The sequence below is a fragment of the Ambystoma mexicanum genome, chromosome 11, assembly GCF_040938575.1.
Source record: "Ambystoma mexicanum isolate Mex_15411 chromosome 11, UKY_AmexF1_1, whole genome shotgun sequence".
NCBI classification, from domain to species: Eukaryota; Metazoa; Chordata; class Amphibia; order Caudata; family Ambystomatidae; genus Ambystoma; species Ambystoma mexicanum.
The window spans coordinates 1,326,743,109-1,326,762,239 of NC_090934.1; the positions used below are offsets into that span (position 1 = coordinate 1,326,743,109).

At 45.2% G+C, this 19,131-nt stretch overlaps 1 protein-coding gene and 1 long non-coding RNA gene across 4 annotated transcripts in view; one reads left to right on the top strand and one right to left on the bottom strand.

The window, feature by feature from the left end:
* The window catches only part of MYO5C (myosin VC), a 1,282,854-nt gene that overhangs the window by 445,166 nt on the left and 818,557 nt on the right, over positions 1 to 19,131 (bottom strand). For all 3 annotated transcript variants that reach the window (XM_069624842.1, XM_069624843.1, XM_069624844.1), the window contains one exon: positions 2,695 to 2,788. In XM_069624842.1, coding sequence (XP_069480943.1) covers positions 2,695 to 2,788 — 94 coding nt within the window. The remainder of the gene's footprint in view (positions 1 to 2,694; positions 2,789 to 19,131) is intronic.
* The window catches only part of LOC138504386 (uncharacterized), a 150,775-nt gene that overhangs the window by 4,567 nt on the left and 127,077 nt on the right, over positions 1 to 19,131 (top strand). Inside the window, exon 2 of the long non-coding RNA XR_011279833.1 lies at positions 11,957 to 12,064. This is a non-coding gene — a long non-coding RNA (uncharacterized lncRNA). The remainder of the gene's footprint in view (positions 1 to 11,956; positions 12,065 to 19,131) is intronic.

The following is a 19,131-nucleotide window of genomic DNA, read 5'->3' on the forward strand; positions in this document are numbered from 1 at the left end:
GTCTTCAAGGAGGTAACAGATGTCAAAGGAATGTTTAATAGAGCGATAATTGGGGGTAGCTAAGTGAAGCTGATTGCCCCCTTTAAAAGATTTGCGATAGGGGGTGCAGAGGTGGGGTGCCACCACTGGTGGAGGGGCAAGGGGGTATAAGGGAAGGAGGGATGGAAGGAGAGGGTACAAAGCTGAAGAGAAAAGGTAGACACCTGTCAAGAAGGAGAAGGTTGGCTGAGAGTTCTGGGCCATGACAGTGCAATTATCATAGACATTAATGGTGCATTTGGAAGATGCAAAGAGAGCCAAGAGCACTTCCCATCTGGTGTCACCAGAAATGGGTGAGGAGGAGAAAGGGGAGAGGACAGAGACCATATGGGGGCCCATAGGTTAGACGAGGGGACAGCGAAAAGAATGTCAGTAATAGTCTATCTGGAGGAAGCATTGATGTAGATGTCTGCGATGGGCAGACCAGGGTTGGATCTCAGGAGGGACTTTTTTAGTTTTTTCCTTCCAGACTTTGTAAGAGAGGGAGGATAGGAGATGGAGAATCAATTAGAAAAAATGGGGGAAACAAGGAGAATCCTGGGTGCAGAGACAAGAGGGGGGAGGTCAGAGGATAGCAGGGGAGAGGGTCAGAGGTACTATGCAACAACAGAATCACACCAGGCGGCCAAGCAGACAGAAATCGGTGGATACGCTTGAAATGCCCAGATTTACAGATCATTAACAAGTCTGTACATGCACCTAAATTCGAATTTAGCAGAAATCACTCAAAAACAGCACAAATGATGCACAGTTGGAAAGGCCGGCGGAGTGCTGTCTCTCAGAAACGCAGCTAGTTGTAGCTTTTGTGCAAGTCATACAGAGATTTTAAAAAGACACCCAGGTGCGAAATTAAAGCAGGCACTACAATGCAGCAGAAATGGTGGATGCAAAGTTTTCAAACACACCCAAATTCGAAATTAAAGCAGCCACTAGAATGCAGCAGAAATGGTGGATGCAAGGTTTTCAAGCACACCCAAATTCGAAGTTAAAGCAGGCACTGCACAATATTGATTATGAGGCAGAGCATACATCAAATCATCAACGCGGTGCATGATTAGCAGCATGTAGGTGAGAAAGCAAACGTGTATCAGAGGCAACACTGGAGTGTAGAAATGCATACAAGAAAGAGTAGGTGGACACACGGTATTGTGAGTCAATGAGAGATAGCTTGGCCAGGTGGTTTCTATACCAGAGAGAGGAAGTCAATCAGGCCCACAGTGCATGCCTCGCGGTGAAGGTCTGCAATGGGCACGCATATCAGATGAGGAGCAGTGGGGAAAAAAAGAAAAGTTAGTACTGGCCAGGATGCCACTTTGAGGTGGTGGATGCAGGTCACTGGAGCATCAGACATGGTGTGGCGGTAGTGCACTTACCCTTGAATGTGTTCCTTAGTGAGCAGGTGCATATGTTACAGCCCTCTACAGAGAGTAGGAAAGTGACTCATGGTAGAAGAGAGATTCTGTGTTGCAGAGTGGTGAAGGAAAAGGTTTCCAGCTATATAAAATAGTGTTTGGTTCTTAAAAGTTTGTTGTGCTCCAACACTGCTAACATTGCCAAGGGTGCAGGCTGATTCAAATAAAGAGTGCTGCGTGTGTGAAATGTCTTTTCCCAACAGAAAAGTGTTGCATGTTAGTTAAATTAAAACCCCCTAGGAGTATACTGCCAAACATATGATCTTGCCATGTTCCAAAGTGCAGCGTAATTCTTGACATTAAGGGATTTTTGTGAGCGACATAAAAGCAGTTGGTGTTTATTTGACCTGAAATAAAAACTGTATATGTGTTTGTGCCATAGGCCCTGTGATTTTTAGTTAACCCACAAAAGCAAATGGTGGTCTACTTATTTGTATTCAAGATTTGTAGCCCTTAACAAGAGTAAAAGCTTGAAACACGTGTTGGCTTTAACAGGATTCGTATTTTGTGAAGACACCATACAACAGTAAATCAAAAGACATCATGAATACACAGATGTGTGAATGAGTACTCTGTTCATAAATTTACTTACTGCGTCAAACCCCCTGCCCATTTTTTTTAATAACAAACAGAGGTTTGGCACAATACCAATCAAAGGGATTCCTTAAGGTTACATATTCTATTTCTGAGGGCATACAGAGAAGTGTCCTCCCTCTTGGTGATTGTGATACCTGCTCAACATACTAGTATAGAGCGTAGGTTGAAGTCACAGTTCTCTGACCACACACAGTAGCTACATATAATAGAAATGTATGACTAGGGTAATATCTGTGATTTTGAACTAGTAGGAATTGTCCAAGACCTAAACAAATAACTGTATTTGTAGACAGTCTAACTAACTTGTGTTACAAGGTGTGCCGAGTGTGTGCTTAATTGAACACTTAACCACTGTCACACGCTCCTATGCCTTACTTCTGTGCCACACTACCTAGTTTGGCTAGACATCAGTGTCTTTTCCTGTTCACAGCATAGGGTGACCGCTCATAATCAGGCCACACGGCTGATTCTGAAAATCCTTCTTGACAATAACTGGTTAAAGAATTTAAACACTCCGGATCCTGGGATAGTTTTTTTACAGTGAGGTTGCACATCCCACTTCATGCTTCTTGAGCCAGATATACATTTGCCATTCTAATCCACTGATTTTAAAGTAATGATTAAATCATTAAAATGTTTTAATTACCTCTCATTTCACGCTTCTGAGATTGGACCTGCCTTTCGGCATCCACTTTCTGCGTCTGAAGTTGAACTATTTGCTTTTCGAATTCAGGGATTGTCTGTTAAAAATGTACAAAAGGTTTTTATGTTCTACATTTGATCAGACCCAGAATGTGAGTTATCAAAGCCATTCAAGATATTTTCATAACATTCTTGATGGAATATTCTACATATTGAAGTCTTGAAAAATGTAAAATGCGACAGAACTGTAATAGGGAAATAATGTATACAAGACGAGAGACAGTTGGAAAAACGCCTGTTACTGTTGATGTATAATGGTTACCTTTGAAACAATCTCTCACATGGTAAACAACACGTTCTTTGCATGCCAACTGAACTTCGGGTGAACAATTTGAGGCTGCAAATTGTCCAAGAGTGCAAGTAGAACAAACAATTTGAGAACACAAACTACAAACGGAAGCAATGCAGTTCTGGTTATGCATGGACATTAATAGTTAATTTCTGAGCATACAAAATAGCCTACTTCATAGATACTAATAAAAAACAAACAGTTTTGAAGATAGTGAAGCATGAACATTAATTTTGTAGGGTCAACTTGCTTTGCAATCATAGCTAGAATAGGAGAAATGGTTTTATCATTATCCTGTTATGGGTTATATGGGATAAATTGTAGCCTATCGATGTATATTTATAAAAGTGAAAATGTGTGGGTTTGTGGCTTGGCGAAGTGTTGTTCCTTATACAATTCCACACCGTTTCACTAATCTGCACCAAACTTTGCATAGTTACTTGTTAGGACTCTACAGACAATACTGGCTACCTGTCATTTGGACACCCGACCCCATTCCCTAGATTTTAGCAAAAGTCCCAATTTGTTGTGGGTTTGTGACTTCGCGAAATGTTGTTCCTTATACAATTCCACACCGTTTCACCAATCTCAACAAAATGTTGCATAGTTACCCGTTAGGACCATCCGGACATTACTGGCTACCTAATATTTGGACAACCCACCCATTTCCCCGGATTTCAGCACCTTCACACAAGACGGTATCCTGGAATCGGCGAAACATCAATGTGGTCGTAGAAGGACCGGTCCCCAACCCCATAATGCAGGGTTTCTGGGACATTTGCACCAAACTGCACCACACCATGGTGAGCCAACAGGTGGGAAGAGAGCACAGTAGGTCCCAGTATGCACACGCCCATTCTCAGTACAGTTTACTTTAGAGGGCAAAGCACATCAAATGATAAGTGAATCGGAACAACGACCTACAGGATCATTGATTTTCAACAATTAATTAGAGTGTTGTCATGTCTGTCCATTCTGAGAACAGATACTTTTTGCTAGTTAAATATAGCATAGGAACATGTTATGCTTGTAGTAGGTATGAGGAGTTATTATATCGGTTTAAGAGATCTCATCAGATTTGGCACTAGCCTTTGACTGTTGTGCATTCTGTGACCCCCATTTTGACCTTGGTGTAGTTCTGAAGCCAGAAGCCCCTGTCTCCTCAAGCAACCACACATTTTTAGTTTTGGTGTGTTTATGTGGCAGACTTTCCTATACAGGAAAGAGAGAGAAGGGGTTCTGGAAACGAGGATTTTGGGTTTGCATGGCAACTGACAACACTGTTGGCATGAATTGGAAAAGAAATTCATTTAAATGTGTGACCTTTGTGACAATTCACAGGATCTTGTCACTTCTCCCAAGCGGGGAGCCCTTACCTGTCAGGCTAGGGAGGTGATGTCACTATCCAATAGTCCCCCTAGGGGTGGTCAAAAGTGGGAGGACTTCATAGGGAGAAACTCCCCTTATGGGGTGGAGGACTCTCGTTCTGTGAAAGACCTCCCAGAACCCTTGCACCCAGAAGCCAGGGCTCATTGACTCGTTCTCCCTCCCGACCTGAAACTACTACTATATGGTATGGTGAGGTCTCTAGTTTCTACTGGATTGCGTCCTCACACGTATTCCCCACCTTTGATATTCTCCAATACCCTGCTTGTAGCTTTGGACATTTTTTCTCAGCAGAGGGCGCAGTGCATAGTTGAGTCTATGTCCCTCAGCGGCTTCCTTCGCGCTTCTGACTATGATGTCAACACTGGCATAAATAGCACGCACCGCGTCTGTTGTCTCAGTTATCTTTTTATGCATGCTCAACACGCTTCGAAGCGGTTCAAAATGTCCTCTGTGATTTTTTTGGATTGCGCATATACTATCCATTGAAGATGTTTACTCCGACAATCAGGTTTAAAAGATGCACCGATTGTGAGTTGAAGATGTCTATCACCGATCTGCATCAGATATACCTTTGGTGTCTTGGTACTGGTCACAAGTCGATGATTGCGGCTCTTTCCAGTCAATGACCATTAAGGTCTTGATGAAGAGGAAGGGGAAGCTAGTCCTGGGTTAGCCCCCCATCCAAGTCAACTTCTACACTCCATCTAAGAAAAGGTCTTCCGATGAGAGAAGCTCAAGGAGTATTTCCCCTCAACAAGAGGAAAACGCTCAAAAGATAGTAAGCGCTCTCAGTCGAGAAGCGGTTCTCGACACTCGTCATCGCCAGCCTCCCATAAAAATTCAAAGAGGAGGCATCATAGATCCCGTTCTCCTTAGGACTCCTCACCGGATAGAAAACGGTAAGGTTTCCCTTTGAGCCGAGGCAAGAAATCACAGCTTCCCCAAGAAGCATTGATAGTCTGAAAGTTGAGATGTACCAAAGCCTAAGCCTCTACCCACCACTCCTTTGAGGGAGGGCACATTGACGCAGAGCCCGCTGAAGTCAAAGACAACAATGTAAGTCCATCTGCTCAATTTGTGAGGAGGATACAGATAGTCCTCCGTTTGGCCTGGAGTTTGGAACTCCCAATGTGCCTGAGGAGTCCATATTACTGCACCTTCTAGATTCCTTGAAGGATGCCTGTGGGCTTGATCCTCACCTGAAGTTGATTTTGCCACCCCAGATCCTTCTGCACATACAGGTGTATAATACAGGTCTGTCACGGGTAAAGTGACGGAATATCTGGGCTGGGAAAGACCTGTTGCTGTATACGAACAAGATATGTTATATGATAGATATAGTAGATAAAGGTCCTCCAAAGGACCCTGTCCTACTGTTCCATTTGGCCCTGAGGAACAGGGTGCTGAAGAATTGGAAGACACCGGACACTACTCCAGCTGTTAATAAGGATTTCACAAGGAGGCACAGGCTCTCTGCTGTGGATCCTGATTTCTTATCAAAATACCCTACTCCTGAAAGTCTAGTGGTTCAGGCAGCTACTTCTACCTCTATGGCAGCTACTTACCCTACGATCCCTCCGAATAGGGACGTCTTAGGAAAGAGGGTGTTTTCAGCAAGCAGCATGGCTTTGAAGTCCAGTAATGCCATATGTGTTTTAGCAAAGTACACATTTACTTTGTGGAAGGTGGCAGCAAGGGCTGCACATCACTTTCCTGAAGGTGAGAAAGGGAAGGTTTCCTGAACATCACCTAGGATGGCAGGATGCGTTGTGCTAGTCATTACACTCTGGTTTGGACTTGGCAGATAGTGTTAGTAGGCGAATGGCAGCAAGCACTGTCTCACAAAGATTTCTTTGGTTGCACAGGTCTAGATTTGCTCCAGATATTCAAGCAAGACTTCTAGATATGCCTTTTGATGGCTCCCAGCTATATGGCTCCGAGACTATTGAGAGCTTGCAGCAGCTTCAGTCCTCTAAATCAGCGGCTAAGTCGCTGAGTGCATCAATACGTCAACTGCCGCAGACACAAGTGACCTCCCAGAGTTGGAGGGGCCGTTCTTTTTGTTACTATTCCTCCATTGGAAGGACAAGAGGGCAAAGCTCACGAAGGGGCCAGAGGAGATTTAATTGTGGTGGATGAGGAATTGGGAGTAACCCCACTCGTACAGCCATAATCTCTTTGCCATCCACGACTTCTGCAGATCCATATCCTCTCTGAGGCCTTAATCAACAGGACAGTAGTAGTGGGGGGCAGACTAACGCAGCATGTGCAAGAATGGCAAAGCATTACGTCCAATAGTTGGGCACTACAAACTGTAGCCTAGGGTTACTGCCTCCCATTCATAAAAAGGCCTTCGGATCACCTGCCAGGGAGTGAATCCTTTCGGATCCGCTTCTGTTACAGGAGATTATCGTCCTGTTGTAGAAAGGTGCAATAGAATGGTTACCTGTAGCAGAGAGGAACCCAGGACGGTACTGCCCTTATTGTCTAATCCCCAAAATGATGGAGGACTGAGACCCATCTTGGACTTGAGATGCTTGAAGAAGTTCCACTGGAAGGACAATTTCAAGATGGTTACTCTTTCGCAGATCCTCCAGGCCCTTCAGCTACAGGATTGGATGGTGCCACTCGATCTTCAGGATACTTACTTTCATGTGCCTATAAATCCCAAGCACAGACAGTACTTGAGGTTCGCCATTGGCAGTTCTCATTTTCAATTTTGGGTTCTGCTATTCGGGCTCACTGCCACCCGAGGGTCTTCACCATGTTGCTGGCGTTGATGGCAGCAAGTCTGAGAAAGGGAGGGATCACATCTACCCCTACTGTGACGATTGGCTGATCACAACTCGTTCTCCAGAACAAGTTCGGGAACATATCAGCGTCACTTGCCACTCCCTCCACAAGCTGGGCTTCTCCCTCAATTTCAAGAAGTACCACATGATACCTTCCCAAAAGCTTCAGTTTATAGAAGCGGTCCTGGATGCTTCCTCAGGCAAAACATTGCCACCCGAGGTGAGGGCTCAGCACATTGTGCAGATGGTGATGAGGTTTCTGAATGCCCAATGTCTTCCGGCCTTCAATTTTCTGAAGTTGCTCTGACTCATGGCATTCTGCATTTTTCTGGTGCCAGAGGCCCATCTGAGGATGAGATCCTTTAGGTTGGCCCTCAGATCCCAATGGTCACAATTCTAAGGCAGGATAACGGACCTTCTTCAAGTCCCGAACAAGGTCACGCAGGATCTCCTGGGTTGGGCCTGCAAGGAAAATATTTTGAAGAGAGAGCCTTTTTGGCAACCGTGGTCAGAGAAAACAGTAGTCACAGACACCTCCCTCGCAGGTTGGGGAGCTCATATGAACGATCTGACAAATTACACATCAACCTTTTGGAGCTCAGGGCAATCAGACTCTGAGTGGGCGATGAATGTCCTGATAATGACAGACAACACAGTGGCCATGGAGGTGTAGGGTCACTACCACTGTGCAGAGAGACAATGCAGCTCTAGATTTGGTTACTGCAAGAAGGGATCTCTCTGTCAGCCATTCACAAGGCGGCGGAAGCTATGAGCATGCAGAGCACAGTCTCCCACGAGTGCAAGTTAGCTCAGGAAGTCCTTTTAGAGATCTTCACCCACTGGGGAACCCCTCAAGTGGATCTGTTCGCATCCAATGTCTACAGGAAATGTGACCTGTTCTGCTCCAGGTAATTTACTCAGAGAATGGGCCACTTCTGTACATGTTCTCATCAGTCCCAGTCATTCCTCACGTCATCAGAAGGAAGTTGGTGGAATCCATGATCCTGATTGCTCCGAATTTGGCCAGGAGGACGTGGTACCCAGACCGTCTAGGCGTATTCATCTGCCCTCCGATTCGTCCTCCTCAAAGAGCAAACCTGCTCACTCAGGAGGGAGGTTGCATTCATCACCCAGAAATCAGAACCCTGAACCTTCTTGCCTGGTTTCTGAGAGGTTAAGATAGAGAGATTGGGACCTCCTGGAAGACGTAATGAGGTGGTGCTTTCGGCCAGCAGGTCAGCAACTAAAGCTCTTACCGCTGCCGTTGGAACACGTTTTCCAGCTGGTGCAGAGCTAAAGATATTGAAACTTTGTCTTGTTATACACCTTTTAATTGCATTTAGCCCACCAAGGGCTGCAGGTTTCTACTGCAAGAGGATATCTGGTGGCGTTATCCATCTTTAAGCGCTTGCCGGAACAGGATTCTTATTTTAACGGTCCCATTGATATTCGTTTCCTGAAGGGACTAACAAACATTTTCCCTCCTGTTCCATTTATTGTCCCAGTTTGGGATCTTAATCTGGTTTTTAAATTCCTGATGGGAGCTCCATTTGAGCCTCTCCACACCTGTCCTTTAAGGATGTTGACTCTTAAGACTGTCTTTTTGAAAGCGATCACTTCAGTCCGCAGAGTAAGCGAGCTTCAGGCCTTGTCTAGCAAACCTCCTTTTCCGACCTTCTGCAAGGAAAAAGTGATTTTGAGGGTTCGCCCCTCTTTTCTGCCTAAGGTAGTTTCTGAATTTCGCCTGTCGCTCAAGATTGTTCTGCCTACTTTTTATCCAGCTCCTCATCCTTCTAAGGAGGAAGAGAGGCTACACTGCTTGGGGATACAAAAATGGTGCTGAGCTTCTACATCAATAGGTTTGCTAAAATCAGTCAGGACGACCACCTCTTTGTTGGATATACTGGTCACAAACTGGGACAGGCTGTTTCCAAACAGACCATATGACGTTGGATTATTTTATGTATTACTGAATGTTACAATTTAGCGGGCAAGGACATCCCTGTTAGTTTGAGCACACATTCCACTAGAGCAGTGGCTGCTTTTTCGGCTCTTCCAAAGGAAGTACCAGTGCAGGACATTTGTAGTGCTGCAACTTGGTCTTGACTTCATTCCTTTACCAAGCATTTCTGCCTGGATTCGGTATCGGGTTAGGAGGCGAAGTTTGGAAAGGCTGTTCTACACAGCATAAATCAAAAATAAATTCTCCTTACCCACCCCCATCTAACATACTGCTATGGGAGTCATTCATAGATGAGGACTATGTTAGAAGAACAAATGACTTACCCCTGGTAATGTTCTATCTGATGGGTGTTCCTCCCACGTATTCCTCATCGCCTTCCCAACCTACCCCTCTATCCTTGTGCAGGTTTTTCATTTTCTTGAAACTTCCTCTCTTTCAACATCTGGGTTGTTGATAACCTTTGAGGTGGCTGTGCATAGAGAGACGGGGAAAAACAGAACTGAGGCAACCGGCGCGGTGCTTGCTACTTATATCAGTGTCAATGTGATAGTCGGGAGCGTGATGGAAGCTGCAGAGGGACATCGAGTTGACGGTGCACTGCGCCCTCTGCTGAGAAAAAAAACCCAGAAGCTGCAAGCAGGATATAGGAGAATATCAAAGATGACAATTACATGGGAGCAAAATCCATCAGAAAGAACATTACCAGGGTAACTAATTTGTTCATCTCACCTGTAAGACTAGATAAGACTGAGACAGAAAAAGGAAGAACCAAAGAAACATACAGAATAACAGTAGAAGGGATTACCAAAACACTGCGACGATGGCCACCAGGAGGCATGAAGATAACAAACAGTGCCGCTACACAGGGGCTGTCCCAGCAATGTACAGTAAAAGATCAAAGAAGGACTAGAGGGGTTCAGGAGCAGGAAGAGCAGCGAGGGAAGCTGGTGTCCATCCTGCAAGCCTGGGAAATTGAAACCCATGCTGCCCAAAGCGTTGAGAGACAGTCAATCTCGGAAGAAGAGGCTGAAAAGAATCACGCAAGTCAAAGTAAACCTGACTTGCTACTAGGGGTGTACCGAACTTCGGCTTCGAGTCACTATTGGGCCAAGGTTTGGCTGAAAATCAGCTATTCGACTTCGGCAGAATAGTTTCTGCCATAGTGACTCAAAGCCGAGGTCCACTTGCTATGTTTAGCTGTTTTCTCCCTGTTTGGGAGATGACAGCCAATCATTGAAAGTGTGGCAGTGTCTAGGCTGCAGAAGCCAAATAAGCTGTTTGCTTATTGGCTACTGCAGTCTGACCACAAAGGAAGCAGCCTCTGCATGCATTGAAATAGGAAGTGAGAGAAGGGAACAGTTCTTCCCTTCCCTCGCTTCCTATGCCAATGGACCAGCAAACACCAGCACCCAGAGAGACCACTACCCAGGTAAGTCTCCCCCTCCTTCAACAAACGGTGAGGCCGCTGGGGTGTTCTGCACCCCTGCGGCTTCACCGAAATGCCCATTATTTGTGTCGGGCCACCGGTGGAAAGCCGGTGGCCCAACCTTCATTGTAGTATTCGGGGCCGCTCCACTCTCCGGGAGCGGCCCCAGACTCACGAGACCCCCGGGGCACTTTGTGCACCCCGGCGGCTTTGAAATTAGTTAAACACACCACCCTTCAACACGGTGAGGCCGTTGGGGTGTTCTGCACCCTTGCGGTTCACCGAAATGCCCATTATTTGTGTCGGGTCACCGGTGCAAAGCCGGTGGCCCGACCAACATTGTAGTATTCTGGGGCCGCTCCACTCTCTGGGTGCAGCCTCCAGACTCATAAGGCTGCCTGGGCACTATGTGCCCAATCCTGTGGCCACGAAATTGTCTCTGGCACCAATGGAAAAGTGGGCCACAGTTGCACATGGCTATTCATTCCTTTTCTGACACTATTTGAAGGGGGTGTTTTGGGTTTCAAAGTGTACATTTGTTATACTCCAAATAAGTGGATCACAGTTTCAAATGGCTATTCATTCCTTTTCTGACACTGAATGACTCGTACCCAAGAGGGTGTTTTTGGATAAAATGTGATGTGATAGAAATTGTGCATTTTAAAGAATATTCATTCAGCAAGACTGGTCAAAATTATTAGCCGCATAATAAAAATTACTCATCAAACTGGCCCACCACATCACCCCAAAATGTGCCGAACTATGACTCCAGAAAACTGGTCCACGCTAGCTATTTGTGTTTTTGGTTCAGACATTTGCCCTATTGCCTACTCCAAAAAAGTGGCTCACAGTTGCCAATGGCTATTCATTCATTTTCTGACATTGTTTGACTCGTACCCAAGAGGGTGTTTTTAAATAAAATGTGATGCGATAGAAATTGTGCATTTTAAACAATATTCATTCAGCAACACTGGTCAAAACGATTAGCCGCATAGCAAAGTAACTCATCAAACTGGCCCACCAAATTGCCCTAAAAAGTGACCAATTATGACGAGAGAAAACTGGTCCATGCTAGCTTTTTGTGGGTTTGGTTCCAGACTTGGATCTGGGGCCACAGCTTGGTCTTAAAATTGAAGCAGCCAGGGGGCGTTAGGACTTTCATGTCAGAGGGCAGTGATTTGCAAGGTGGGGTGTGACAGGCGCCAGGCCTCTGGTCAGTGCTGGGGGCTTGCGGTATGGCACTGTGTGGGTGGTGTGCAACCCTCTGAGTGAAGTATTAGTTGGTAAGTAAGCATTGGTGCACCCTTCTCTCAGCCGCTCACACATAACATAATATTTTACTTTTAGTCATACAACTGCCCAGAAAAGACGCAGCACCAACTAAGGAACCTCATCTCCAAGACCAGCTTGCCATTCCACCTTGATGCAAATCACTGTCGAGTGCCTACAATCCTGGTGAGTACTATGGGGGTTTTACTATTCAGGGGAAGCTTCAGGTGGGAGGTCACCACTCGGTGTGTATGCCTGATAAATGAAAGACTACTATATTATGCTTGCCGCAGTCAGTGGATGTAAATAAATAGCTTCAAACTCCTGGCAATTTCAAATGCCGTTTTTATCATTGAATGCTCATATTTCCTTTTTTACATAATTTTACATGCCTTTCTAAAAGGTTTTTTTTTAAAGTTTTGAAGTAAACCCTAATACCGCTTCAGAACCATCATTCAGTACAGCCCTGCCAAAACATACTCTTAATGTTTGACTTTTGCTTTACATTTTTTACTGTCACCACTACGAGATTGTGATTTACATAAAGGCTCTCAAGTAACAGCTAGGAGACGTGCCCAGTAGAAACCCTATCTCTGGCCCAAAGCAGCAGAACCCCTCATTTTCAGCAACACATCAGCACTGACCAACCATCTGTGGTCCAAGCATCACACTGACTATGTTCAATAATAAAAGGAAAAAAGAGGCTGTTGTAGGAAGAATCACAGCAATATGAATCCTGCAAAGTGCAAGAGGGCATGGTCACAGCTGTCCATTCAAGACTGTCTGGACAAAAAGCAAGTGTGGCCTCTGGACAGCCCTTCCACCCATGCTGTGCATCGCAGCATTGACAAAATTATAGCATTAGACTTGCAACCATTTTCTGTTGTTGAGGATGTAGGTTTTGTGCGTTTACTTCATAAGTTGGAGCCTAGGTGGAAAGTGCCATCATGTAAATATTTTTCCACTTACATCATCCCTGTCCTGTATGAAAAAGGGAGCCAGTGTATTGCTTCAGAGGTTCAGAGCACTGAAAAAATAGCATTTACTGTAGACCTTTGGACCTCTGATAATACTGTGAAATCTTTTATGAGTTTAACAGGACATTGGCTAGCCAGCAACATGAAAAGTCATGGAGTTTTGTTGCAGTCTAAGGCTTTTGGCAGAAGCCATACTGGTGCCAAAATTGGCTTAACATTCCAAGAAATGCTTGAAAGGTGGCAAATCAGCCATTCCAAAGTGCACGTGATTCTTCAGACATGATGTCACATGCAAGAAAACGTGTTGGTCACACCAAAAATTCCAGTTCCGCCACATCCCGCTTGCACGCACTGCAAAAGATCTTCGGTTCCCTGAATTTCAGTTAAACCAAGATGTGTCAACGCGGTGGAACTCGCCCATTTGATGCTGAGGCGACTGGTAGGGCACAGGCGGCCAGTAAGTTTGTATTGTGCGGAGGATGATTAAGTGTCTAATCTTTCTGCCTGCCAGTGGCTTTTGGCAGAAAATGTTTTATCTTTGTTGGCACCCTTTTCAGAGCTCACAAAGGAGATTTGCTCCAATGCATCCAGCATCTCCTTGGTGGTTCCAGCTATCAAAGCTTTAAGGTCCTACCTGAGCTCTGTTGAGGTTAGGGACACTGGTGTGAAGCTACTGAAAACAGAGTTATTGAAGGCTGTAGAGGCAAGGTTTAAAGACTCGTGATGGTGCCGTGTTTCCACGTCCGCCTGCAGGTGGCCAGTGTTATACCCCCAGGTCAGACCTGGCGGGAATGACACCTCTGCCTGCAGGACTCGAGATCAGGCGATCTGGAAAAAACGGTGGTGGCAGGTTTACCGCAACGTTATTTCCGGACCGCCTAACTCGTAATGAGGCCCATTGAGGCTATACCTATCTACTGTGTGGCAACAGGTATCGACCCTCGTTTCAAATTAAACATTTTCAGTAATGATGTTGTGGTCAATAATATCAAATGTGCAATCCACTCTACTGCCTTAGCCCTCTGTGAACAGACCCCCCACCTTCCTGCAGGACAACCTGCAGATCCTTACCTGCAAGAGGACGAGCCACAACTCAAGAAGAGTGTTCGACCATTTGGCGTCTGGGCCTTCTGGGACAGTGTTGTTCAGCAGTCCACGGCTGGTGTGAGTCAATTGATTAGTTCCATGGACACTGAGCTCACTATATTTTTGAGTGAGCCGCTGCTCCCTAAAGCGGCAGACCCATTGGCGTGGTGGGAAATGAACAGTGTTCGATTTCCAGGGCTGGCAAAAGTTGCTTGTGTATACATGGCACCTCCTCCTACCAGTGTGCACAGCGAGAGAGTGTTCAGTACATCTGGAGACATTTATTCTGAACACAGAAGTAGCCTCTCAGCAGGACATTTTGAATGCCTTGTTTTTCTGAAATAAAACCTTCTCCTTACCTTACAGGATACTATTATTAGTGAGTGACATAAGTGAAAAGTACATTTGGGTTTTTTTCCTGATCTGTTTTGTATTTATTGTTGTCTTTTTAATAAGCTTACAGAGATATGTGTCCAATTAATAAACATGAATACTCATGCAACAGAATGCCTCCTTAGTTTATTTGTTGAAATGTTGTTTATTATGCCCTAGAACATGTTTACCTAAAAAACAACTATTCAGCTCACTAATCGGCTCCGGCCGAATAGCTGGACCAACTATTCGGTATTCGGCGGAATAGTAAATGAACTATTCGGTACACCCCTACTTGCTACAGAAGCAGGAAGAATCCAACGGTGGCGTGGCCTCTCTGGAGTGTACCAGGCGCTCGCTAAAGCATGCTGAAACTGCAGCAACAATGGCTTAGTGGAGATGCACAGACCAAAGAGAAGGAAAACAGGAATATGCGCAGAGCGCATGCAGTACCAACAGCGACCTGAGACCCCTAGAAGAACAGGCAGAGCAGTGAAGATACAGGTAACAGGAGTTGCAGGAAAGCCGGGTGGGGTCCAGGGAGCCCTAAGAGTCAAGTATTGCTCAGGAGTGATCTCCTTCATCATAGTGGTGTATGGTGAACCTAAAGCTATCAACCCCATTCATTTTTGATCAAACACGACACAGCTGTGAAAGAAAGAAAACAACCAGAAGACTTTGTCCATTCTCCCTAGTATTAATCCTGATGGAAGACTGCAAGCCCCATGTTCCATTAAAGATACGCAAGTTATAGGTGCTGTAAATACTGCGACGAGGAGGCCCTACAGAGAGGTGCTGAAACGTTATCTTCAAAGTTCTAGTCGCTATTCCCTTAACACCACTGGGAGAAACAATGAAAAGACAGAAAGACTAGACTCGAGGGGTGGCACAGGCAGCTGTAGTAGTCGATGTAGAAGCAGCAGTATTAGTGGTTTGGAGAGGGGAAGAAGTGAAGAGAAACTGAAGCAAAGAAAAACAGAGGAAGCAGTCCATGTAGTGCAAGTTGGAGCAAGGAAGTATCCAAAAGAAAGAAACGTGCAGGATTGGGAGAGAAAGTGGGGCTGGAAGTCACAGGAGAAACAGCTGATAAACAGTTTCTCCGGCTGCGTTCTGCAAATGAATGGAGAACACAAGCGGTGAAGTATTGAGTGAACTGGATAAAGTTGCAAATCAGTTCCCAAACACAGAGACTGTCGGTGTTACGAATCGGGTCCGTTCCATCATACATCCATAGTCGAAACGGCTTCCCCGATCTGCCAAACGACGCAACTGGCAGTTGCCATGGAGATTGGCTCAACTAGCCATCTTCAGAAATAGACCAACGTTCAAGCCTCGTTTTAACCAACATGCGTGGCACGTTACCATGGAAGCACACAAAGCATGAAAACAACGCTTTCCACACAATGGCGTTTCGAGTGTTAGAAAAGCACTCTCATGACACAGCATTGCTGCTTCTAATTAAAGTACATTTTATTCAAAGATATTTCGTTACTGCATACTTGGTATTTCGGACCCTGCTTTGTGTAAAGGGCCATCCTTTGGAATCTCCTCTTTTGATGCTGTTACTCTGGAGTATTCCTGTCTACAGACTATTGGATTTGGTGTAAAAGATTGCCTTTGGATTTCTATTATCTGCTAATGAGACTTTTGGATTATTTTGTGTCCTTTTCAATTCCTTTCATTTTTCTTGGGCTAACTTTGTGGAGCAGTGGAATGATGGGACGCTATGCTGTATGAATACTGCTCCAACTACAGAGTCTCTGTTAGAGCATCCTTGTGCTGTTAGGGGTCAGGTCCCAAAAACCTTACTGACCTCCACTCTTTCCCCTTTCCATCTCGAAGACCATTCACTTGGTCCTAAGGTTTAAATTGTCCAGAACTGGTGTCTAATTGCTCTTCAATGTCCATTGAAATAGGCGAGAGAAATTCCTGCATTAAATATATGAGTCCATATTTACTTAAAATTCCAAACACAGATACTATTGTTTTGTTTATCAGATACCAAAACAGAATACCACGGTTTTTGGATTATGAGGCTTGAGACCAATAATACCTGGATTACATTCAGTATATTAAGGTAGGTCTCACATTCAGGAATTATCATACTATACAAACTATTGTTTCCCGATTACTAAAGTCCTGTTCCTTCCTTTTCTAGCCTGGCGATTCCTAATGATCCTTTGTTGCTCTTTTATTTGAACCTTGATTTCCATGGATGTCATTTAGGGGTCGCCAGAGGTCGCAACTGCGACCTCTGAGGTCTCCCTTGCTACCCCTGTGGTCTTCCTTGCTACCCCAATTTTTTTTTTTTAAAGTGTCTTTTTTTCTTCTTCTTTTTTTGTAATGCAATGCAAGCTCCTGAGCTGTGGCCAACAACATGTGGCTCTTTACTTCTGGAGTGGCTAGCTTTCTTGTTCAGGCCTCTAAAAAAAAGAAAAAAAAAGAAAAAGAAAAGAGGGGTGCCATAAGTCTCACACTTTCAGCACCCTAAATAAGAATACCAAATAATGCGTCTTTCTGGATTTCTATACAATAACTGCTAGACTCATTAAAGGTTTATTTCAGGCACACTTCACTGATTTAGTCTGTTCTTAAACACCTCAACTCAGCCTTTCATCCTTCTGAGGTCGATAAATGAGTACAAACACAGGTTGGGTGATACTGGGTGTATATTTTTTTATATGAAGCTCTTAAGCGTAAGTGCTATATAATAACACATCATTTGGGGTGTCTAGTCAAATGGTCGACAGACAAATGGTCGACACAATTTGGTCGACAGGACAAATGATCAAATTTTTTTTAGTTATATATATATTTTTTAGGCTTTCATTTAGGGAAAAAAAGGGGTTTTTAGCAAAAAAAACAGGGGGTTGGGAGGAGACCCCCCCAAAAAAAAGAAAATGTGAAACCCCTCCCCCCCCCAACAACAAAAAAAATGTGAAAAAACAAAAAAGAAAATGTGATCATTTGACCTGTCGACCTTTTGGTGTCGACCATTTGTCCTGTCGACCATTTAGATTCGACCATTTGACCTACAATCATCATTTGGCCATGGACGTCTGCTTGTATTCACAGTAATATGGGTCTATAAACACTGATCCTAACAATATTTATGGTAATCCATTCTTGTATAACATGTACATCACATTATAGTGATATCGTAACCATATTTTTCGTAGTATACTTAGGAACAATGCTATGTGGTGCCACTTCCTATTTTGTCAAGGGTTGAAAGGTCGTGCTCCATCGCTTCTCGTGATATAATTTCGAGGTGGGTGTCATGATCTCTGCTTCCAAAAGGTCAGGGTTTTCCCAACTCCCTTGGAAGCAGATCCATAACCCAGGTTCCGAGTGCCAACCAGTCCCAATTGGGACCTTTTGGACCCAGTCCTGGCGCCAGTGGCACCAGGCTCATAAATATGCCCAGTCCCAGCGCTGGAAGCGCCGGGCTCATAATGCTTGGGTGGATTTACCTGCAGCAGACCATGCTGCTTACTTGCCTGCCAGCTGAGCCTCTGATCCTCTTCTGTTTGGAACTACTTTTCCTGTTGGGTGGGGCAGGAGCCACTCCCTAGATTCAGAACACTGGAACTCTTCTGGAAAGCAGGAACTCTTTTCTTACCTAGGCGTGGCTGTGGAAGGAGACACCTAAGCACTACAGGAGGCTATTTAAACCACACCCGGTGGATGAATCTTGCTTTGCGTTATTCTGCATCCTCTGCAGCAGAACGCTCATCGTGTCTTCTGCATCGGATCCTGGGCCTAAGGAAAAAGGCTTACCATCCTGAATCCAGTCTTCAGCAACACCTATAAAGACAAGAAAGAACAGGTTAGCATTCCGGCATCTGAAAGACAAAGGCTTACCTACTCTTCGTGCGCTCCGGAGGTCTTCACACTGCATTCCGGCATCTGAAAGACAAAAGCTTACCGACTCTTCGCACGCTCCGGAGGCCTTCGGCGCTGCATCCTGCATCTGAAAGACAAAACAAGGTGCGTTTAAAGACATTGGGGAACTTTAATACTCACGTGCCATTACTCCTTTCCACATCAACCCCAGTGGGTATTCCGGCACCCTGCAGCCGCTCCGAACCCGTACCTGCAAAATAAAAGACAGTTAGAGCGCATCGTGAAGCAGGCAACAAGCGCTTACTTACATGCTTCCAGGCGCTTCTATTCATCATACGGACTCCATCTTCAACTCACTTCAGCCCGTCATCCGCCATCGCCGGAACCTGCAAAACAAGAGACATCATTGCTAAAGACTTTAAAGACAATAGAATTACTCGAAACTTACCGTTCGTGCAGTAAACGACGGACAGCAGTCCTCTGAAGTCAAGAGGCCTGCGCTACCGATCCAGTGAAGAAACTGGTTACAGCACCCTGCCCCGAGGCAGATGGAGAGCTCGGCATTCACTTACCTAAGGTGAGAGCGTTAACCTTTGGGGGTCTACAGGAGAGCAAAAAGGGAAGAGATAGGGACACCCCAATAACCCCAGTTCATTAATCCCATATTTTCTGTCTGCAGACATCTTACTCTTGAAGTCAGGCATACAGTGCACAGAGGTCCAGCCCAAAGAGCCAACCGGGTGCTACACATCACCTTTGAAGATACGGTAGTCGCCCAGTCAAGACCGGCGCCTCTGCGAGAATCAGGTGAGCGTTACAGAACGCAACGCCTACCGCAAAACTCTCGCCCAGGCGCTATGGAAACCTCGGATACTGACCACCTAGCCCGGTTACTTGGGGAACTAAGGGCAGAAGTGCATGCAGCTCGTCAGGAAACTAATGCTCTAAGAAGGGAACTAATTATTTCCAAGG